Genomic DNA, 23,226 nt, shown 5'->3' with positions numbered 1-23,226 from the left:
TGTGGTACTCCAAGGGTGTTAGGTAGAAGGTTAGACAGTTTGTTCTGCCAGAGGACAGCCTGCTGTCGACCATTCAGGTAGGATTGAAACCATTGGAGGGCTCCAGTATCTAGACAGAATGTTTGCAGGGTGTGGATTAAAAGTTGGTGATCAACCATATCGAATGCCTTGGAAAGATCCAAAAAGAGGGCTGAGGATATATAATTATTGTTGTGATTATGGTTTATGGTGTTGGTAAAGGCTAGGAGGGCTGAAGTAGTGCTGTGATGAGGACGGAAGCCATGTTGAGTGTCTGTCATAAGGCGATTCTGGATTAGGTGGTGCATGACATGTCTATGAATACAGTTTTCCATAATCTTTGCAAGTGGAGAGAGTATAGCTACTGGCCTATAATTGGACAATTCAGTAGAGCTGCCTCCTTTGTGAAGTGGGATTACACAGGATATTTTCCAGATGGTGGGAATTTTAGCTTCTACTATGGTTCGAGTGATTAGTATTGAGATGGGGGTAAGCAATAGCATCAGCTGATTTTTGTAGGTACTCGGCAGGGAGTTGATCAGCAGAAAGTGTAGTGGGTTTTAATTTTTTGATCAAGGTACGGATAAGTGAAGTGGCGACTGGTTGGAAGCTGAGCAGTAGGTTTCTAGGGGTGCTACTTTCAGGACCAGGGGAGCTAGGAGGTAGTTGGCTAGCTAGGGCTTGAATTGTCTCAGTACAGAATTGGTTAAAACTATCAGAAACATCTTCAGGGGTTTTTATCAATAGTAGCAGCAGGGATTGGGGTTGAAGTTTGTCCAGGATGTAGTAGATTATTTAAACCTGCCCAAAACTTCTGAGGGTTATTTTGATTTACTGTCTGTAAATTACAGTAGTATTGTTTTTTGTCTTGTAAAATTGATTTTTTGGTTTCGTTCCTGGATTGCCTGTATTTAATGTGATCTTGAGGGTCTTTAGAAGAACGCCATAAAGCCCCTGCTTTGTTTCTAAAGGTAATTTTGAGTTTAGACTCTATAGAAAGCCATGGTGCAGTTTTTGCCTTGGTTCTCTTTGAACGAACAGGTACTTGCAAATCAAGGATCTCAAGGAATTTGTTGTTAAAGTATGCTACTGCTTCCTCTAAGGGGAGGTGTTTTAGAACAGACCAATTACATGAGTTTAGTTCTTGTTGGAATTTGGCAGGGTCAAAGTTTTTATTGTTTCTAACCTTTCTGAGTAAGGGTTGTTGGGAATTAATGGTTTTGTGCTTAATTACATATGTAAGAAAGTGATCGCTTAGGCCATTAAGGAGGGTACCCAGAGGTGTACACAGTTGGGGGTGACTGTTTATGAGTACCCAGTCAAGTATACTTTCTTTTTGGTTGGGTTTACCTATCCTGGTAGGGGTGGATATGATTTGTGTAAATGTATGCAGGTTAATATGGGTGGTTGGGGATTCTGAGGAACAGGTGCCCCAGTCTATGTTAAAGTCTCCACATAGTAGGGTTTCTTGGGGGTAGTGACATGATAGCCAGTACAGGATATCTTCAAATGTAGATATATTGTTACCTGGGGGAATGTACATACAGATGATATTAATGCATTTATTTTTATTAAGTTGCAATTTGGTGGCAAGAATTATTAATTATCTGAGTTATTAATCTGAGGTGGTTGTATTACATCTATGGTGACATTCAACTCAGATTTAGAGTACAGCTACACCACCCCCCCTTGCTCGAAGCACGATCCAGCCTGTGTATGTTGTACCCAGGTGGTAACACTTCATTGTCTTTAGTGTTAGGTTTTAAACAGGTTTCAGATAAACAGAGAATTTCAGGGGAGTGGACATCCAGAAGTGCATGCAATTCATGTACCTTGTTATTAATGCTTCTAATATTGAGATGACAGACTACGAGAGAGATAGTTGGCCTATTAATTGTAGGTTTGTAGCTTAGATTGCAAGTAGAGGGGGTATGTGTATCTGAAGTGAGTGGGCCAGGGTTGGGGTGAATATCACCACCAAGTATAAGGTTGAGTCTATACTTGGTGATGAACTTCAGGAATTTGTTTATTAGTTTGTGGTAGTGTTTGGATCTAGAGCTAATGTGCCTGGGGCTGAGATGTTGATAGACTGAACAAGATGTTGGATAGGATCTGGTACTGTAAATATGGTTGAAGGTGGAAGGATTTACAGCTGGGGTGATAGTATGGCCTTTTGGGACCTGAAATCCTGTGAGAAACTGTTTTTCATACAAGGTAAGGAGGTTATGGTATGAACAAGAGGGGTAGTAAAGAGAAGTATATCATCTGTGATTCGGCTAATGAGTTAAGGAACTGTTTTACCTGGTGATGCAACACCAGAAGACAGAGTGGTGAGGTAAAGGTACTGGAAGGGGGGATGGGAGAATGCCAGATGAAAGCTAATAGGTGCTACTAAAATGTAGGTAGTAGAATGGGGGTGGGTGGAATTATCCCAGATGAAAGCAGATAGGATCTAGAAAGTGGGGGAGTGGCTATAGTACTATAAATTTAGAGGTACTGGGGGCGGGAGAGAATTGGGGGCTGGGAGGGGAGCGAAGAGAGGGCGAACGTAGCGGGGCTACTGCAGTTTACAAGGTTTCCTAAGGTGTCCTAAACCTATAAGGTAAGTATTACAGCTCTTAATGTAAGAGTAAATTTACTTCAGTTACAGGGGAAGGAGGTAACCACTCAAGTAGAAACAAACAGCCCTATGGGTGACCTGCTTAATTACAAAGCAAGTGAAAGCTTAACAAATGCTTTTTGTGTGTGCAACCTACTCTGTTTAAATGTTGAGAGAAACTGATTGTAGTCCTGTAGACACTACATTTAGCATGAACAGACTGATGATGATCCAGAGAGAAGCAGAATGTAAGAAAATACCACTGTTGTTGGTAGGTCTTGGTACAGAGAAACCATTCAGCGGAGTAAGCTGGTATTTTATGAGTAGGGCAATGGAAGCATTTGTATTCCCTGATAGTAAGACTAACTAGGAGGCTATAAAGAAGCAAAAATTAAAGTGGGAGGGATCCTCTCTGACAACTTGTGTTTGAACAGAGGAACCCATGCAGGGATCTCCTTTTTCCACTTTATTTACTTTATATTTAGAGTCACTCGCAAAGAAAATGAGGTACTCAGAAATCTGAAGCTATAATTCATATGGTAAATAAGAAAAGTTGGCTTAAAACAACATTATTTGTACCTGTTAAATCCAGAAAAGGACATCTCAGTGTTATGGAAGTTTTAGACAGTTTTAAGTCTTTTTAGAATATAACATTAAAGATAAAACAAAGGTTATAACTGTGAATTATGTACCTACACAGAAACTGGCTCCATAATATCCATATTTATAGAGAAATAAGATGAATTATTTAGGTGTATGGATTAAAAATTCTTCTGTTTTGGCAGTTAAGGATATGGGGTAAGAAACTAAAATAAAAGTTAATACAAAAACTAAAAAAATGGAAGCTCTTGTTTACGAATATAGATAGCAAGATAGTAGTGAAAATGTTTTTGGTCCCTGAGAAAAAGCAATTCACAAAGAACAGAAGAGGACAATATGTATGGCTCTACCATGTATGTAACAAAGTCCAGAAGACTTTAGGATCTTTGCTCAGAAGTGTCTGCATAGGTATTTTTACATCCCAATAAACTTCAAAGAATTTTTCTTCAGGTAGATAGCAAATGTTGGGAGGTGTGATGAGGAAGAAAGAGGTAACTGGGAATATATGTTTTAGGAGTGTAATGAGTTGGCAGATTAAAAAAAATTCCCAACAGAGTATTCGGTCAGAAATACTGGATGAGCAAATGGCAGTAACTAAGGAAATTATTCTTTTGCGCTAGGACACAGGATCTGAATTTCCTAGACATGGTAAAGCTTTAAGTTTAATTCTGTTGGCTGCCAAAGATCATTTACTGGAAAATGGAAATCAAAGTCTAAACCAACTGCACTAGGAAGTACTGAATATTATAAAAAAGATAACAGTTGGAAGAGTGATCTTTAGAAAAGGAGAGGGGAAAATTACATTGAAATAATGAGAAATTGTGGGAACACTACATGCAAAATAATGTTCAGGATGAGGAGTGAGGTTTAACTGCAGGCAGGAATTCAGCAATTCATGTAGTGTTGGACTGGTGGTAGTTGTATGCAAATGAAAAAAATGCTAATATGGTTTGTTTTCTTTTCTGTTAATGTATGTTTGCCTGATTAAGTAATAGTTTATAATAAAGGTGCTTGATAATAAATGAAAAAAATGCTAATATGGTTTGTTTTCTTTTCTGTTAATGTATGTTTGCCTGCTTAAATAATAGTTTATAATAAAGGTGTTTACAAAAAAATAAATATCTTGTATTCAACAACTTTAAAACAAGCACTGCGAGAAGGAACACCATATATGTGTGCACCAGACTATACCTGTACTCAAACCCATCATGTATTCTGACACAGAAACCAGTCAAAATGACAGCTTTCTTCATAAAGCTGATCTTGTTTCACATTCAGGAATATAACATCAAGTCTTGTACTTAGGCATCCCTTTATATCAGAGTTCAAATCCTAATTTCATCAATCTCCCTAGAAACAACAAATACAACTCGGTGCATGCTTTCGTTCTTCCAGATTTGATTCCTTGTGACTTCATTTTCCCAGCTTTTAGATGGTTTGCTTTTGCCAAAACAAGTGGGGTTATATAACAGGAAACCAAGCTCTCCTACCAGTGATAACACTACAAGCAGGCACATTCTGAGAGGAAATTAGCCTTCTGTTTTATAATGAACACTCAGTTTGCATAGTTAACCCACAATGATAAGCATGCAATCTCACGACAGACTAAAAAGTGAGACTGCCTTAAATAAGCACAGCCACAACACTGCTAAAACTTGACAACTGCCAAAAAAGAAAGAAATCAATGCAAAATTAAAACACAGCCTGAAACCAGCTCTGAAGGAATGAACGGACAAAAAACATCACTCTGAAAAAAATAAATAAATAAACTATCAAGTAATGGAAAGAGAAACAAAAAAAAAATCACCATGACAAAGTTTTTTTAAGGAATGTAGCCTGGTACTGCTTTCTGACTAACAGCATTCTCAAGGCAAGTTAAGAATGCCCGATTGTGGGATGTGTGGTGCAACGTAGAAGTGAAAAGGTGGCGGACAGCCTGGGAAAGTTTGTCCATTAAAAGATGCTATTATCTGCAATATAAAGTCTTAGTGTCTACCGAAGGTGGGTTGCTTATTATCAGGCATCATACTTAAAGAAAAGATATCGGACAACAGAGTATCTATAAACAGCTGTGTCACTTACCGACCCACATGGTAGAGCAAGTTGATTTAAACCATCTGTGATGTGAAAAGAATAAAGGAATACCCAATGGCTTCTAAGCAGCAATGTGAGCCAAGGATGTTACATGGCACACCTAGTTTTACATGGAGTTGAAGATGTTACATGGCACACTTACTTTTACACACAGTGGCATTGGCTTATCTAACAGTGGGCTGCTAGTACTGCTAGTAAAAACAAACTGGTGACAGTATCACAAGAAAGTAAAAGCCCTTGTACTGCTTAGCAGCACTCCATCTCAAACTCACACCTATCACTTATGGAACACAGTTTTGGGGTGAGAGCATGCTCTGAGGAAATGGGAAAAAAAAACAACCATTTCTAAATTATTCTGCCAGATTTATCTAGAGGTATTTTCTGCTTTAGCAATTTATTGCCTATACGTCTGCTTACATACTTAAATACATATATGAAGCAGCTTCTTTCAACGTGTCTGGCTGACTTATCATAGGGATCCGATACAAACCTATTTTATTATGTCACCTGCCTCTATATAACATGTAAATATTAACTGCTTAATGTAACACAAAGTATATATTTATTTCTACACCCTGAAGTTAACTGTATTCTTTTTCACTGCTCTACTTTTTCACTTGTTCCTCAGATGAGATTAAAACTGGTCATTAGTTAACAAATTTAAAGAAATAAAAGTACACCTTATATTGTAAAAGTTCATGGACATTTCATCATCTATTTTCCACAACAGCCTTTTGAAAAGGATCTGAAAGCAGCTTTAGTTTTTTTTTTTTTTTTTGCATTTAAACAGCCTGAATAGTCTTATTCTTGGATAACCATCCCTTAATACTTTGTTCCTAAAAAGCACATTACGCAAACCCAATTCTGTTTTACATTAGCTAACATGCTAAAATAACATATATTAAGCAAAAGATACAGCATGTGATGTATCACACTTATTATGACATATCAAAATGCTCAAAACTACTAAAAGGAACATCCAAAACATTATTACCCATAGCTCACAAAATGGTTATCCAGTAAAAAGATGCTTTCCTGTTAAATATACCCATCACAAAACAGGTTCTACATTACTTTAAAATCAGCCTTCCTGCATCACAAAATGAAAAATAAATGAGAGAATGCAAAAGATAGATATTTAAAATGTTATGTTCTTTTATTATTTATTACTAAATATATTTAAACTTTTCATTCTGGCTGGTCATTTAGAGAATATTTTAACCTTTGACAGTAATTATATTTGGTGACACTGTGTCCGCTCCTGAAAGCCTTGCTGCATTCGTCAAACACTACCACCTGTATTAGTATCAATTTTACTCCGTATAATTGGGTATCCTTGTAACAGCCTTAGAGTAGCTGGCGGTGGAGTGTTCTGATGGTAGTACCTACCTTATAGTCTGGGCAGAGAGGCATAGCTGGCAAAACTGTGCCAGCCTTTCCCAGGAGTGAGTGTGTGTGTGTGTGTGTGTGTGTGTGTGTGTGTGTGTGTGTGTGAGCTACTTGGAGCAGGGACACACAGCTCTGGTTTCACAAAGAGAGTGGTGGAAGACTTGGCTTGGAACACTCGTCTGTGGGCTCAACCCTACAGCTGTGCCAGTAGTGTCTTACTGGGGGCCTGGAGAGAAAGAGAGATAGAAACCCAGATGCCCTGACTGTGTTCCCAGTGTGGTTTTAAGGGGAAAATGTATTTGGTACAGAAAGCTGCATCTGGAAATACTGTGTGTATGTATTTTTGTTCCCAGTGAACGTTCTTCACTGGTGTCAGTGGTGAGGATTCAGGCTCCTTGACTACTGGCCCAGCGTGGGGACGACACATATTAGTGCCCTTCACATACTGGCAGCAGTGGTGGCCATCACATCTACAATCAGAGTTTTAGTTATAATCTAGATTAGGGTCAAATTTAAAGAATTAGTTTAGAGTCAGGAATAGAGCAAGTGTTAAGATTTGCAAGGTACTATGCTGATATGTTTAAACTGTGTTTGTGGTGTGTATTGTATAATTTAATTTGATGGGTTTTGGTGATGGCTTTCCCTTATCCACATAATCTTAAAGTTGCATCCCACATTCAATTTAACAGTCAAACAGCCAACATCCAGACAATTTAAGAACTCAAAGGCAAACTGGATAGATACATACCTTGTGGTATACTTTGTGGAAATTACAAATTTTCCATGGTAGCAGACAAAGCTAATTCTAACAGTAGTACCTTAACACTACAAAGAAATATCCGGGATATACCATAAAATGTTCAGTCAGGCATGCCAAGAGTTTTCTATGACAGAATACATCACTATTGTAGCAACATACAAGCACCTCATTTCAGAACACACTAATATACTACTTACCTTTGTAGATCAATGTGTGTGTATATATCTTTAAAAAGCTATCCAAGGGCTTACACAAGTGTATAAATACTGAGCACATGCGAACCTGTCATTTTGTAGTTAGCTGTTGAGAAGTAAGCGTGTATGCTTGTAAGCTCTGTTGGTTAACTAGTTTGTTCGTATTTAAAGATGCTGCTATCCATCCTGATGTGTCTGTATACATTAAAGTATCTGAATGAACTCCAAGCGTTCTGGTTTTATTAGACATGAACGTGCAACATGGTACCAGAAGTGGCATGTCTAAAGGACATGGAGTCAGTAGAAGAATACCGAAGGCCGTTGGGGCATGAGGTCAGAAACGGCTTGGCTCTTGTTTAGATGCTGGTGGAATATAAAGGACTGGATCATTTCCCAAAATGTGCATAATTCGCAAAACAGGTCAGAAACAAATTTTAAATATTAAATCTTACTCCACACTATTTCTTATTCATATAATATAAAAAGGGGCATACAGAACATTCTAAAAGATATTCACATAAACAGATATGTACATTATTGATAAAAATATTTGAATTACTATGGAAAATGTTTGAAATAAAGTCTAAATTGCATAAAATGAATAAAATAAGGGAAATGACCGCACTGTCTGAAAGCATACATATTTTTGTATTAAGCATAGATATGAGCTTTCAGAAGTGTATAAAGTGTTTGCATGTTTATGCAGTGTTACAATAAAGCTACTTCACAAAGTACAGCCATTACAAGGCATATTCCACAGAGTATAGCCATTACAGAGCATATTTCACAAAGTAAAGTATTTCAAAGAGTTTATTGTGCATTTGAATGTTGTTACAAGCTCACAGAACAGTTTGTTCATACATAGTTACAAGGGCCATATTTTCAGTGTGTTTGTGTATACTTTGTGGGCATGGCAGACAGATTTCGAAAACCCAGTACACTTGTGTTTGACAGTAATATTGCAGGGAATTGAAGTGTGTTTGAGCAAGAGTACATTTTCATACAGGTTGCATTTTCTGATAAAGATGACCATACAAAGGCAATTATTCTACTTAATTTAGCTGGGTCAGAATCTATAGAAAGGGAGTGTTCATTTGTGAAAGCACCTGCTATCTATATAGTAGCGGGGGAAACGGTCATATTGTTGTACTGGCTGAGTCACGGGAGGACCCCAGAGTGTAACCCCAGGCAAATGTTACAATGGAAAGGCACTTATTTTGCACAAGGGATTAAAAGCCTGGTGAAGCTTTTGCAGCACATATATAACTGACCTGAGAAATAAAGCTAAAATGTGCAAACTTGGTGACTTAAGGGACAAATTGATAAAAGACTTGTGTGTGGTATAAAAGATGACGCTGTGAGAAAGATTTTGCTTCGTGACAGTGACTTAACTTTGAATAAGGCCATTGAGATTTGTCAGATATAGGAGCTCAAAGAAACGCAAATGAATATGCTTACAAAGGAGAGAAGCTCTAGAAGGCATAGTGATAAAAGCTCATGTTTACAGTATGTGGCACATTATCAAAAGAAACGTGCCTAAACACAAGGCAGCTATGGGGTTTCCCCAAGACTGCTGCAGGTCTCCCCAGAACTTTTTAGCGCATTCCAAACTTCTACAGTGAAGCATAAGAGTGAGTCAGCACACTCCAAGCAAGGGCCCCAACCTAGTTTCACTGCCAACTGTCATAATTGTGGTGATAGCCATGAACCTAAAAAGTAAAAATGTTTAGCTTTTGGTCAACAATGCCACAAATGTAATAAATGGAATTATTTCAAAAGATTTTGTAAATCAAAATGCCCACATTTAGGGAACATTTTAAGAAACGAGTTGATCAGTTAGACAGTGGCAGTTCTACTCTTTATGTTGATGGTGTGTCAGTGCTTCATGAAACAGTCAATGCAGTAGATTCAAGGGCCAAGAATGAAGTATTTTGTACTGTTTGAATAAATGGCAAACCCACAGAGCTCAAAGTTGATACAGGTTCCAACTGCAATGTTATATCTGCAGAAATATTTGCAAGAGTATATAAAAGTAAAAAGCTTGATTTGGTAAGCTGTGTGAAACTTGTTGCTTATGGAGGTGAAGAAATGCAAACAGAAGGCTCAGTAGCCCTTTCATGTTACTCTGCTGGAAGAAGCTACGACTTATTTTATGTGGTTAAGAGGCACGTCCAGTCATTATTAGGGCTCAGAGACAATTTGAATACGGGCTTCCTTTCATTTAACAAGGAAGTCCACCATGTTAGCTGACAAGTCCAGTACTCTACTTTGCCCAGCACATTTTTTCTACCTATGCTGATCTTTTCAAAGACAAACTAGGCAAACTTCCAGTTGTGTACTCCATGAAGTTAGACCCACCAGAGGTCAGTCCAGTTATCAGGTCAGCATGCAAACTTCCAATAACCATGCAGGACAAAAGCAGAGTTAGATAAAATGGTGCAACAGGGTGTGATTTGTCCCGTCAAAACTCCAACTGAATGGGTATCTTCCATGGTAGTAGCGCACAAGAAAAGCTCAGATGACGTCAGACTACGTCTTGATCCACGAGATTTGAACAAAGCTCTAAAAAGACCTCATTATCCATTGCGCACAATCGAAAACATCACAGCCTTCATGCCAAATGCCACTATTTTTTCTGTCTTAGATGCAGACAGTTCATTCTGGCAAATCCAGCTTGACAAAAAATCCTCACAGCTCACTCCTTTCAATTCTCCGTATGGCAGGTAGATTTTTGAGAATGTCATTTGGAATAAATTATGCAAGTAAAGTCTTTCAGCGTGCAATGGAGCAAAATTTTTTTCTGGGTATCCTTGTGCTATCACAGTAGATAGTTTCTGTCATATTCTGCTTCATCACGACTTCCTGCTAGTATGTACTAGTAGGAGGTTGTGATGAAGCAGAATATGACAGAAACCTCAGAAAAGTTCCAGGCAATCTTTTTGAGAGGGAGGATGTAGATCAATGTGTGTATATACCTTTAAGCTATCCAAGGGCTTGCACAAGTGCATGAATACTGAGCATGTGCAAGCCTGACTGACATTTTGTAGTTAGCTGTTGAGATGTACGCATCTATGTCTGTAGCCTATGTTAACTAATTTGTTCGTATTTAAAGATGCTGCTATCCATCCTGATGTCTTTGTACAAATTAAAGCATCTGAACAAAACCTGAAGCCTTCCTGTTTTATGTAGAGAAGGGTGAGCGACACCTTTCTCAATTCTGACTGATCCTGCAAGGATTTCTCCTCTGCTACCCCCAATTCCCAATGAAACATTTATTCACTGTAATCATACAGATGCTAAACTACTACAGAACTTACCTTGGCATAGTTTTACCATTCCAGCTATGATGATGACAATTAATGCAAGCACTTTGGCGACAGTAGATGCCACCTGCAGTGTATTACCCCATTTCACATTGCCACAATTGACAGCAGTTAAGAGACCTACAGGTAAACAAAAAAAAAAAAATAAATAAAAAAAACATATTTACCACTCAAAAGGTTTCCATCCTCTACACTGTTCACTTGTCAAATGATTACGCAGCCCCTCTAACAAATGAGGCTTTGCCACTCTTTAACCGAACAAAATAAATGAAACAATTTCTTTGTACAGAGCAATACCAAGACATTTTCTTGGATAACTGGACGTTTTCAGATATAACACTGATATTTTTAAAATGCAATGCCAGTCAGAATGTTCACACAATCAACAACTTTTAATAAGAACAAGTGTTCAGAAAACTTCTAAACTGTTTCTAATTAGATAATCCAAGTATCTGCTAGGTACTATGACACATGGTGCCCTGAATCACTAGACAACATATGTGGAATAAAAATAACGCACGATTGTTTTCAAAATTCCAAGTAAAATCATAACGTAAAGCAAACATCCTGCTTTTGCATTTGCTAATACAAGAAAACTCTACCCCATGTCCCTCTGCAAAGGGAAATAACCTATGCCAGATTAACTATAAATGAAGCATCCTGGAAATAAGGGGTAAAAACTCTGTCCCAGTAAAGAAAGCTCCTGAGCTCTTCCTGTTTTAACTTTCAAAACACAAGGGGAAGCAGTATAGAGTTTTAGGAGAATTTAAAAAAAATAAGCAGAACTTTCTGCAACTTAAGAGAGGCCAAAACATGTGTGAAATGTGGAAAACAGTACATGTGCACGACTGCAGCAACAAATGAAGGCCTACTTTAAGCCAAGGAGAATGTTGTCTAGTTGTTTGAGTGTGAAGTATGGAAGAACAGACGTGGCAGGGCTAGCCACCTGGCAGTGTGAACCTTGGCTCTAGATTATAGTCACTGCTATAGTGACATCCTGACCCTATGTGTAAAAATGGGCAAAGGGGTTGTGGATGGATGGATTTTTGTTTTTAATAGTTAACCAATTAAAACCTACTAGGGATAAATGCATCTCATCAGAGGTAACCTGTGGGCATTAATGTAGTTAAGCCACTGACTCAAGAATCACATAACAGACAAGTGAAGAAAAAAAATCGAATCCAACTTAAAACTAGTTTATAGCCTTAATACTCTGTACTACATGACCAAAATATCAAAACAATCACGAATGCAGAGTTTGCAGCTCCCCTCGACACCAGTGATTCTCAAACAGTGAGGCCGGGACTTCCAGCAGGGGAAGCAGACGCTCAAGCAAGCCTAAAAATGAATATTTCAATTTTACATATAAAGTATAAAGACTTATGTACTTACCATAACTTGGCATCTGTGTTATCCTATGTTACTATTCATCACTCTTGGGTCTTGGATCAGACATTGTATCCGAGCCGGCAACTTTTTAGACAGCTTCTAGGCTTGAGCTCCTCCCACTCCCATGACCCTTACTGCCCTCTAACCCCTCAGACTGAGTTTGCCCTAAGCTAGAAAGCAGCTAAGGTAGACCTTGACCACCGAACAGGACTTTCCCACAACCTCTAGAACCAACAGGATGGGGGACAGAGGGAGGGATAGTGATGAACAGTGACATAGGATAAAACAGATGCCAAGTTATGGTAAGTACATAACTCTTTACCTGATGTCACAATTCCTTGTTCTTGGGTAAGAGTCCCCAGCTACCCTAAATCCTGAGGGGCCTCATGGAAGGACATGTCGAAGAACTGTGGAACCGAAGGAAGTCCTGCTCCTGGGAACGGTCAAGTCTGTAGTAACAAACGTGTGAGGAGAAGATCAAGTGACTGCCATACAAATGTCATCCATGGAATGGTGGGCAAGATAGGCAACTGATGTAGCCATACATCTAGTGGAATTGTGCTCTGATTGGCCATAAGGATAAACCTTCGGATGAATAAGCAAAAGAAATGCACATCGAAATCCAACAGGAGATGGTTACTTTGGATATCGCCTGACCCTTCCTGTTAAAAGAAAAGGCCACAAACAGTTGGTCAGACCTGTGAAAAGTCTGTCTTATGTAAGAAAAAACAGAGCTGTCTATGTACATCTAGCATATCCAAGAGATACTCCCCTTAATTAGCAAAATTTGGAAAGACTGGCAATTGAATGGACTGGTTCAAATTTGCTTTTGTGGCCACCTTGGGCATGAATGATGGGTTGGTTTGAAGGGCCACTCGGTCTTTATGAAAAGCCATGAAAGGCAGTTTTATAGAAAGAGCATGCAACTCCAAAACTCTTAGACGATGTTAATGCTACAAGAAATGCAGTCTTCCATGACAAACATTTGATGTCACATGTAGCAGCAGGCTCAAACGGTATCCGCACGAGAGCTTGCAGCAAAAAAGAAAGATCCCAAGGAGGGGAAGGATTCTTGACAAGAGGGCAGAGCAGAAAAAACCCTTTTAGAAAGGCTTTACACAAGCAAAAGGCGAAGGCGGGTTTCCCACAAACATGGAAGTTGGAAATAGCTGCCAACTGCACTTTGCTGTTTCAAGACAGAGCTAGTTTCTCGACTATCAAAGACAAGAAGAGCAAAATATCAGAAATGGAAGCCGCAGCAGGATCAAGATTGCACGGTCTAGCCCAAATAGAACAAGTCTCCACTTACTGATGTAAATCTTTCTAGCGGAAGCCTTCTGAGAGGCCAGGTTAATGTTCTTCACGGAAGAAGATAGCCTGCTTCAGGATTACTGGAAGTCGACAAACCAAGCTGTTGGGAGGGATGGGAAATTAGATCCAGAATAGAATCTCGCATCCAAGGGTGGTACTTCAAATGAGACCAAAGAAGGGGAAACCACACCCACCAAGGCCAGAAGGGGGTGATGTGGATCAAGGTGGCCTTGAGGCGATGAGCTTTCTGAAGTACTCTGGGAATGAGAAGCAAGGGAGGATAGACATAAAGGAGACCTGGGGGCCAAGAGTGGACCAGAGCATCCCTGGGAGACTTCCCATTTGACTTCCCATTTGGGGGAATCATGGCAAAATACCAGCTGCATTTGTGGTTGAAAGGGGAAGCAAACGGATCGCAGCTCAGCTGACCCCAGCGAAGGAAGATCTCTTTTCCCACTGAAGGATTCAAGGACCACTCGTGAGGGCTCAGGATCGCCCTGCTGAGTCCACCCACCAGCATGTTGGACTCCCCAGGCATGTGCATTGCAATGAGAACACCCCCCCAAGGAGATCACCCATTCCCACACTTTCAAGGCCTCGTGACAAAGCAGATATGAACGTGTGCCCCTTGCTTGTTCATGTACCACACAATCGCCATGCTGTCTGTGTGAACTTGAATGGTAACCAGTTGAAGGCAGTTCTGGAAGGCTTGCAATGCAAGGAGAACTGCCCTTATCTCCAAGATACTGACATGCACTTTGGTCTCTGCTTTGGACCAAGTGCCTTGGACTGTCTGTCTCTGAAAATGCCCCCCCACCCCAACAGGGAAGCATTCATGGTCATTGTGGCACTGGGGGGAGAAAGAGAATGGTCTGCCTGCTATGAGATCGAGAGACTGAATCCGCCAAAGGAGATAACGCCTGCACACTGGTGTGAGGCAGATCAGAGTTAACACTGGATGAACCAAGGAAGACCACTGAACCGCTAGAGTCCACTGCAAAACCCTCATGTAGAACCTGGCTAATGGCACTAGATAGATCGCTGCTGCCATAAACCCTAAGGCCCTGAGTACAAGGTGGGCCTGGGGATGAGACAGGTCGGGAAGACATAGATCTGATGAGGTGTACCCGACGAAGAGGGAGCAGTGCAATCTCTGACACAGTGTCCAACTGAATCCTGATGAACTCCAGACTTTGGGATGGAGTGAGGTTAGAGTTGGGGAGGTTCATTGTAATGCCTAGCTGGTCGAAGAGTTGTAGCAGGTATTGAGAGGCTATGGCCAGACAATGCTTTGTGGAAGCTGTGAGAAGCCAATCGTCAAGATAGGGAAACACCCAGAATCCTTGCAGTCTCAAGTGAGCTGTGACCTCTGCCATGCACTTGGTGAACATCCAGGAGGCTGTGTAAGACCAAAGGGCAGGGTCCTGAACTGGTAGTGACTGGCCCCTAGTCGAGAATGGAGATGTCTCCTGGAGTGCCTGACTATTTCAATATGATAGTAAACGTCCCGGAGATCTTCCTTGTGCAACAAAGGCATGATGAACTGGAGAGTGACCATCCAGAACGTGGACTTCTTGACAAAGAGATTGAGATTGCCGAGATCAGGATTGGACACAGGTCCCCCATCTTCTTTGGCACCAAAAAGAAGCAAGAGTAAGTTCTGGATTCTCGTTGTCCTGGTGGGGCCTCTTGGATGGCTCTCTTTGGAAGAAGCACTTCTTCCCAAGCTAGCTCCATCTGATGGGGTAGTGCATCAGGGAGGTATCTCTTGACTGGAAGAGGCTGGGAAAAGGGAAAAGAATAACCCCTGGTTGGATCTTTTATAATACTTGCCAGGCCAAAGGGTGCAAAGACAAGTGACCCCGACTGCCTCCATGGCAAAACAGTCAGAGCAGTGCTTCAGGAGCGCTGTTGGGACTTCTCAGAGAAGGGTTCCCTGGAGCTCTGATTTTGCAGCCTCCCTCTGTCCCTAGGGCGGCATCTTCCATTGAACCACTTCCCCCAACCTCTGGAGGAGGGTTCATCTTGAGCGTCCAGGAAAGCAGACTGTAACTTGCGAAACCAAATTTTCTTGGCTCCTTGCTGCATCTTGGAAAAGGAGTGTTGAAGGGTGGAAAACCTGATTCCCACAGCTGACAAGTTCTTGCCTTCCTGCTCACTGCGGGTGAGAATGTCTTTGACCGAAGGACCAAACAGGGTAGAACCATCAAAGGGGACACTGGTGAAAGCTGTCTTAAAGGACTCTGCAAAACTGTAAAGGTGGAGGCCAGGCGTGACATCGAATAGCGATACCTGTGCCGGCCACTCAAGAGGCTCCTTCCTTCAAATTGGCAATCAGCCTCATTGATGAATCAGCCAGGGAAGAAAGTGTGGATAGTCTGGGGAACACCTTGCTTAGTCCCCCAGTAGGCAGCACCTGGGAAAGGGACATGGTAAGCTCCATGACCGGGTCCCTTTGAAGTAGGGTGAAATGTGCCTGATAGGTGAGCACCTACAGCCCAAATGTAGCTGAGGCAAACACTAGCATTCCATGCCTGTCCATCACCCTGGACTCATGGTTAGGGGGATGGACAGACATGCTCTCTTCTGCCAGCTCTTTCTTGGTGGTGGCAGCAACCACTATACCACTGACTGTCATGCATTTGGAACAGAACTGTTTGCCAGAAGAGGTACTAAAACTTGACGGCACATTTGGGAACAGGCTTCACAGTATCCGTCTCCTTCCATGCCCTGCTGGCGATAAGGTCTACATGTTCGTGTGCAGGGAGGGAAACCCAGGAGGGTAAATGGTCCCATCCCAAAAGCCTTCAGAAAGACAGACTCCTCAGAGGACAGGTTGAGGGAAGAACAACTGCCCTTAAGCTTAAAGATTTCCAAGATGTCCCTGAAGGAGACATCCTAAGGCAGAGACCTGGGGGGGCCCATCCCTTTCATAGAGGTCCATATCCTTGGTAAGCGACTAGGCAGGGGAGTCCAAATATCTCCTCTTACATGATCTCTTCCAAGGTACCTCCTCCAGGGGTGGCTCGGGGGGGGGGATTCAGAAGAGAGAGGAACCCTGAGTGGGGCAGCTCCCCCCTGAAGGCTAGTTCAAGAGGGCTAACCTGAGACAGGATGAGTGGGGTCCACAAAGTGGGGCTGGTACAGTCCCTAGAAGGCCAATGAAGAAACTCCCTGGGAGGAAAAGGTCCTCTCTATGACCTGGAAAGCCAAAGGACTGGACGATGCCCCGTCCCCACTCCCAGCAGGAAGGCCTGCCTGGGGAGAAAAACCAGAGCAGGCTAGAACCTCCAGACCTCTGGACAGTACTGGCCCCGAGCTGTCAAGGGCCAAAGCACCAAGGGGAAGGGACCAGTCCAAAAAAAACAGGTCCAGAACCAACATCCAAGGACTCTGAGGTGACCTCTCGGGTCCGGGACTCCACCTGCCCAGTCGGAGGCAACGCAGAAGTAGTCAGGGACTCTGATGGGGTAAGGAGAGAAGGGTCCCCAGGAATCCTCATTTCCCTCCCTGTGCAATCCAGGGCCAAAAAGTCCAAAACCAACCTGGTCGGATGAGGAGAAGCCAACATGGGGGTAGGAAACTGCCCCCTAGCAGGATAGGCAGGAGACACGAGAAGCCCCAACTCAATCTGGGACTTGAGAAAGGGCCTCCTCATCCTGTCAGTATTGGCAGAGAGTAAACTTCTGGAGGATCTAGAGGACACGGAGGATCTAGCTGGGGATGGGTGCAGAGAACCCAAGGACCACCCCTCTAAACCAAGACTTCTGTGCTTGGAGGCAGAAGGGGGCTGCCCCAAGCCAGAACCCAAGGGGGAATCCTCAATGACAATAGTGGGTTCCGACACCAATCCTGGATCCGACGTCCTTAGATCCAGAGACACACTAGGATCCAAATGCTTGATCCCACATGCCTGGGATCCAAGGGAGCTGGATCCTTGGCTGATCTGGATTCGAAGGCCTCGAACTGCAGGCCTTGAATTTGAGAGTAGATTCCCATGACCTCCAATCTGTGGGCTTCGGAGTGGAAGCCCGGATCCATGAAAGTAGTGGACCTTAGGATACGAGAGTCAGATCAGACAGAGTCGAGGCTGGGGTTCGAATCCAGAGCACTAGGATCAGATAGCCTCATCTTTTTAGAGGAGGATGACCCCGGAGGCACAGGGAACTGCCTTTTGTGCTCAAAGGGTCCAGTTTTGGCAGAAAACCAAGCCAAGGGACCCACATGAGCTAGACCTTTCAAAAGAAGTTAGCTTTGGTGCTCGACCAAACCCTGGGGTTGAATGTGGCACAAATGTCACATTCAACCTCCAGGTAGTCACCACCAAAACAGAAAAGGCACTTCTTGTGTGAATCTGAGACGGGCATCTTATGACCGCACAAGAAGCACCTTTTAAAACCAGCTGGCTTGTCAGATATGACAACGTAACTAAGCCCAGGGGGCACGCAAAAATCAGAGTCAGTAAAGAAGAAGCACGAGTCAGCACCAAGGGATAAACAACCAACACACACAGCTAGGAATTAACTGTAGACACAACTACAAGAAAAAGCTAAATGGGGATAAAGGCTGCTGAAAAGAAAAAAAGAGGTCCATCCCTACAGAAGTTCACTAAATACGAACAGGAGTGGAGGTCTAAACTAACTATCTACCACTATGCTACTACTGCTAACACTCAAGGAAAAATACTATTAAACAAAATCGATAAAAAGAATGCTGAAAAGCACTACTTATCCCACAAGGGAAACTCAACCCCAGAAATATGCGTCTGTAGCTAATCATGACAAACGAGATCTCAGGGGATAGAGGGCAGCAAGGGATCATGTGAGGGGGAGAAGCTTGAGCCTAGAAGCGGTCTAAAAAGTTGCCGGCTCAGATCCGATGTCGGATCCAAGACCCAAGAGTGAGCAATAGTGACATGCAGAAAGTACAGTTTTGTACCTACCATAAATATAGATGTTCGAAGATCCACATTGCTGCAGTCCTTACATATGGGTAGTCCGCTGTCCTCGGTCGGCCCGAATACCAAAGTATTAGGCTGACGTCGGTCATGGGTGCTCAGATCTGACATCAGAGCGTCAGGGTATAAAAGCGCATGACCGACATCATATCCTCAGTCTTTTCTTGCCCCAGATGTCAGAAGGCCCTAAAAAGAAAGGCCACAGCCCAAAAACAGGATACCTCCCAAAAACATGCCCAACAACAACCATCACCCAAAGCATATAACCATGCCAAACTACAGAGTGGAAGGAGGGAGGTAAATTGGACTGCAGCAATGTGGATCTTGAACATCTACATTTATGGTAGGTACAAAACTGTACTATTTTCTTCATCTCACATTGCTGCAGTCCTTACATATGGGTAGAATCCCAAAGCAGAGGTAAAGGGAGGATGGCAAAATCATAAAGCATTAGGGGCTGCTAAAATGCCCTGTAATATTGCAGTGGCAAATCCAGCCCTAGACTTAGAATAAAGAGGAAGGTGGTAATGCTTGGAAAAAGTATGTACTGAACTCCAAGTGGCTGCTTCCAAAATATCTTTTGTAGCTACCCCTTAGAAAGGCAGTAGAAGTGGCAGCAGCTCTAGTGGAATGAGGTCTGATTCCAGCGGAATCTCCTTACCATGATGGGAATAACAGAAAGAAATACAAAACCCAATCCATTTAGAAATAGTTTGTTTTGAAACAGGTTTTCCCTGAGAACCCAAAGCAAAAGAAACAACTGCTGAGACTGCCTGAACCCCTTGGTTCTGCTCAAATAATAACGTAACTGCCTGTGAATATCCAAAGTATGCAAAATCTTCTCCCCTTTATTTTGGGGGTTTGCATAAAAAGTAGGCAAATGAATAGTTTGGTTCAAGGCCACACTAGAAACCACTTTAGACATAAAGGAAGGATTAGTACGCAAAGATACCCTATCCTTATGAAAAATCAGGAAAGGTTCCACTGCCATAAGGGCCTGTAATTCAGAAACCCTTCTTGCAGAGGTAATGGCGAACAAAAAAGCAGTCTTCCATGATAAATACTTTAACTCGGCAGTAGCTGCAGGCTCAAAAGGTTGTAGAGTAAGCTTTTCCAACACAAAATTGAGATCCCAAGCAGGAGTAGGAGCTCGTGGGGGTCTTATGTTCTTTGCCCCTCTAAGAAATTGCTTAAACAAAGGATGGGAAAATAAAGGAGGGTCACAGTCATAGTGAGCAGAAATGGCTGCAGCATGAACCTTTATCGAGGAGAAAGACAAACCCTTGTCCAATAACTCAGTAAGATATTGAAGAGAAACACTTAAATCAGGCTTGGAAACATCAAAGTCCTTCGCTTTGCTCCAAAGAAAAAATCTCCTCCATTTATCAGCGTAAACTTTCCTTGTACTAGGCCTTCTGGCCTCCAAAATAACCTTCAAAACTTGTTGTGGAAGCTGAGACCCTCCAGGGTCTAAAGCAGAATATGCCAGGCTGTGAGATGCAGAGACTGAATCTTGACATTGAGGAAGTGATCGCCCTCCTGAGACAAAAGATGCGGAATCAAAGGCAGAGGCAATGGAGGCTCCCATACCAAACTCCTCAGTAGTGGGTACCAGTGCTGTTGAGGCCAATCCGGCGCTATCAGAATCATGGATGGCTTGTCTATTCTGGCCTTCAGGAGTACCTTGGGAATGAGAGGCAGAGGTGGAAAGGCATAGACATGAAGATTGCTCCAACTGAATGATAGAGCATCCACCTTCCAAGCTGTGGGATGAAACATTTTTGTGCAAAACTTTGGCAACTGGTAATTTAGTGGAGAAGCGAACAGATCTATGTCTGGAGTCCCCCATAACACTGTCAACTTTTGAAACACATGAGGATCCAGTTTCCACTCGTGAGGATCCACAATTTGTCTGCTCAACACATCCGCTAAGGAGTTCTGTGCTCCTGGTAGAAACCTTGCCTGAAGATTGAGGTGTAAACTGAGAGCAGTCTCCCACAAAATCATCGCTTGCCTGCAAAGAGGGTACGAATGGGTTCCCCCTTGCTTGTTGATGTACCACATGACAGTAGTGTTGTCTGTTTGAATCAACACCTGTCCTGGGTGAAGGAAATCCTTGAAAGCCATCAATGCAAATTGGACTGCTAACATCTCCTTCAAGTTGATATGCAAATGTTGAAGTCTGACAGGCCACGTGTCTTGCACCCATTTTCCATTGAAGTGTGCTCCCCAAGCCTTGTCCGAGGCATCTGTCGTTAGAATCTGACTCGCCTCTGGTCGGGTCACAGAGAGTCCCTTGTTTAGGTGACATTCCTGAGCCCACCACAAAAATTTTTTCTGAATGCAAGGTATTATCTGAATGACAGTGTCTAGATCTTGGCAGTGTTGTGTCCATACATTTTTGAGATACCATTGAAGCTTCCTCATATGCAGTTTGGCATTGGGAAGCACCAGAATACAAGATGCCATGAACCCCAAGGCTTGAAGGACTGTCCTTGCAGTCAGCCTGGACTGTAGAGACATTCGATGGAAATAAAGAGAAAGGCTTCTTTGTCCGGGGTCAAAAAGGCCATCTGGGAAGCTGTATTCAGTCTCACACCCAGAAAGCACATGTCCTGAGAGGGTACTAGACTGGACTTTGTTTCGTTCACAGAATACCCTAGGCATCTTAACACTACCATCACATACTGTAGATGATGCAGAAGTTCGTCTTTGTGTTGTGCAATAATCAGGCAATCGTCCAAATAAGGATAAATCTGTATTCCTTTTAACCTGAAAAAGGCTATCACTGGAGCCAGAACCTTTGTGAACACTCTGGGCGCAGTAGATAAGCCAAAGGGCAATGCAGAGAACTGATAATGTAAATTTCCAGCCAGCAGGTACCTCCTGCAACTGGGCCTGATAGGAACATGAAGATAAGCCTCTTTGAGATCCAGAGTTACCATCCAGTGATATTTTCCCAACAGAGGTAAAAGCTGTTGTAACGTCAGCATTTTGAACTTTGGAATGTCCAGATAAGTGTTGAGGATAGATAAATCCAAAATTGGTCTCCACGTGTTCCCTTTCTTTGGTACTAGAAACAGGCGAGAATAAAATCCTAGTCCCACTTCTGACAGAGGAACTGGCTGTATAGCTCCTATTTGAAGAAGTAAAGAAATCTGCTTGTGAGCCTCTATCCTTTGCCGAGGAGGAACGTCTGGCATGCCTTTGAAAGGAGGCAATGTATGGAAATAGAACTTGTAGCCTCGGTTTATAATGTCCAATACCCATTTGTCCTGGGTGACTAAAAGCCAGTTTTGCTTGAAGAGTGCTAATTTTCCTCCCAAAGGAGCTGCCAGGAAGAAGAATCTGGCAGCTGAAAATGCAGGTCATTGGGCCTGTTTACGAAAGGACTGGCCCCTGCCCTCACCTGCAGATTGTGCAGGTGAACTCCAAGTTCTAGGCCTGAATGTACTGTGAGCTCTGCCCCTGCCACGTCTAGATCTACCCCTAGACTGAGAATCAGAAGAAGGGTAGGTCCACCCCTTAGTAGGCCAATTTCTACTAAACTTTGGAGGTTGCACCTGCAAAAAATCTTTAACCGTCTGCATAGACTTAGCCTTGTCTTCCATTTTCTTCAAAACCGACTCCACAGGGGGACCAAACAAAACTTCAGACTGTAAAGGGGCATCCAGAATTCTAGTTTTAACATGCTCGGACAAATTCTGATCCCTAAGCCAGGCGTGCCTACGAAGAACTGATCCAGTGGCAGCCACCCTAGAAGAGGCCTGTACAGCATCAAAACCACACTGCAAAGAATGCTTACCCACCTGTTCAGAGACATGTACTAAATCCTGCAATTCTTTACACTCTATGCCCTCTGCCAAAGCATCCACTTTAGATTTTAGCTGAGAAAGGAGGAAATTCTGATACTTCAACATATGAAACTGGCAATTTAAAGCCCTCATTGCTAAAGTAGAAGAGGTATACACCTTCTTACCCCATCTATCCAAAGCTCTAGCTTCCTTATCTAGAGGAACCGGATTCTTTACAACAGAAGCTCTAACACCCTTAGGCCCCTGACTAATAGTTTCTGGGTCCGCCCTAGGACTCTTATACAGATATTTATGAGCCTCAGGCACCCTGTAATACCTGTCCGGTTTAACTGGCGCAGGAGGCAAAGAATCTGGATTAAGGGAAGCCTCGAGAAAACATCTTGAACAACATCCAAAACAGGAGGTATAGCCAAGGGTCTATGCTGTGGTAAAACAAGAATTCCCTAAGCCTCTTTCGTGAATCAGAGAAATCCTGTCCTTCCCACTTAAAATGCTCCCTCATGGAATGCAGAGTTTCTGAAAACGAAAAATCCTCTGCAGGAGAAGCAGAAGGAGTGGAATCCTCTGCATCAGAATCCGAATAAGGGGGAAAATCTTGAATATCTTCAGCAGAAGAGTCTGAGTCGTCTGAGGCCTGATCCAAACTTTCCAACTCTGGCTCCACCCTGGGCCTCTTATCAGGAGGGGGCATAGAACCTCTAATTAAAGTAATCAAATCTTCTGCCATTTTAAGCATGTGCTTTTTAGGCACAGACCCTGAAGTACCTGGAGGGACAC

At 42.5% G+C, this 23,226-nt stretch overlaps 1 protein-coding gene across 1 annotated transcript in view; it reads right to left on the bottom strand.

The window, feature by feature from the left end:
• Positions 1–23,226, bottom strand: part of LOC122798273 (Y+L amino acid transporter 2-like) — a 1,371,252-nt gene that overhangs the window by 911,449 nt on the left and 436,577 nt on the right. The window contains exon 3 of the mRNA XM_044067080.1: positions 10,972–11,097. Within this exon, the coding sequence (XP_043923015.1) occupies positions 10,972–11,097 (126 nt within the window). The remainder of the gene's footprint in view (positions 1–10,971; positions 11,098–23,226) is intronic.

This window comes from Protopterus annectens, chromosome 3.part1, assembly GCF_019279795.1.
Source record: "Protopterus annectens isolate FY-2018-M chromosome 3.part1, PAN1.0, whole genome shotgun sequence".
NCBI classification, from domain to species: domain Eukaryota; kingdom Metazoa; phylum Chordata; order Ceratodontiformes; family Protopteridae; genus Protopterus; species Protopterus annectens.
Note: the sequence above shows the minus strand (reverse complement) of the source record. Positions and strands in the feature narration are given on the sequence as shown.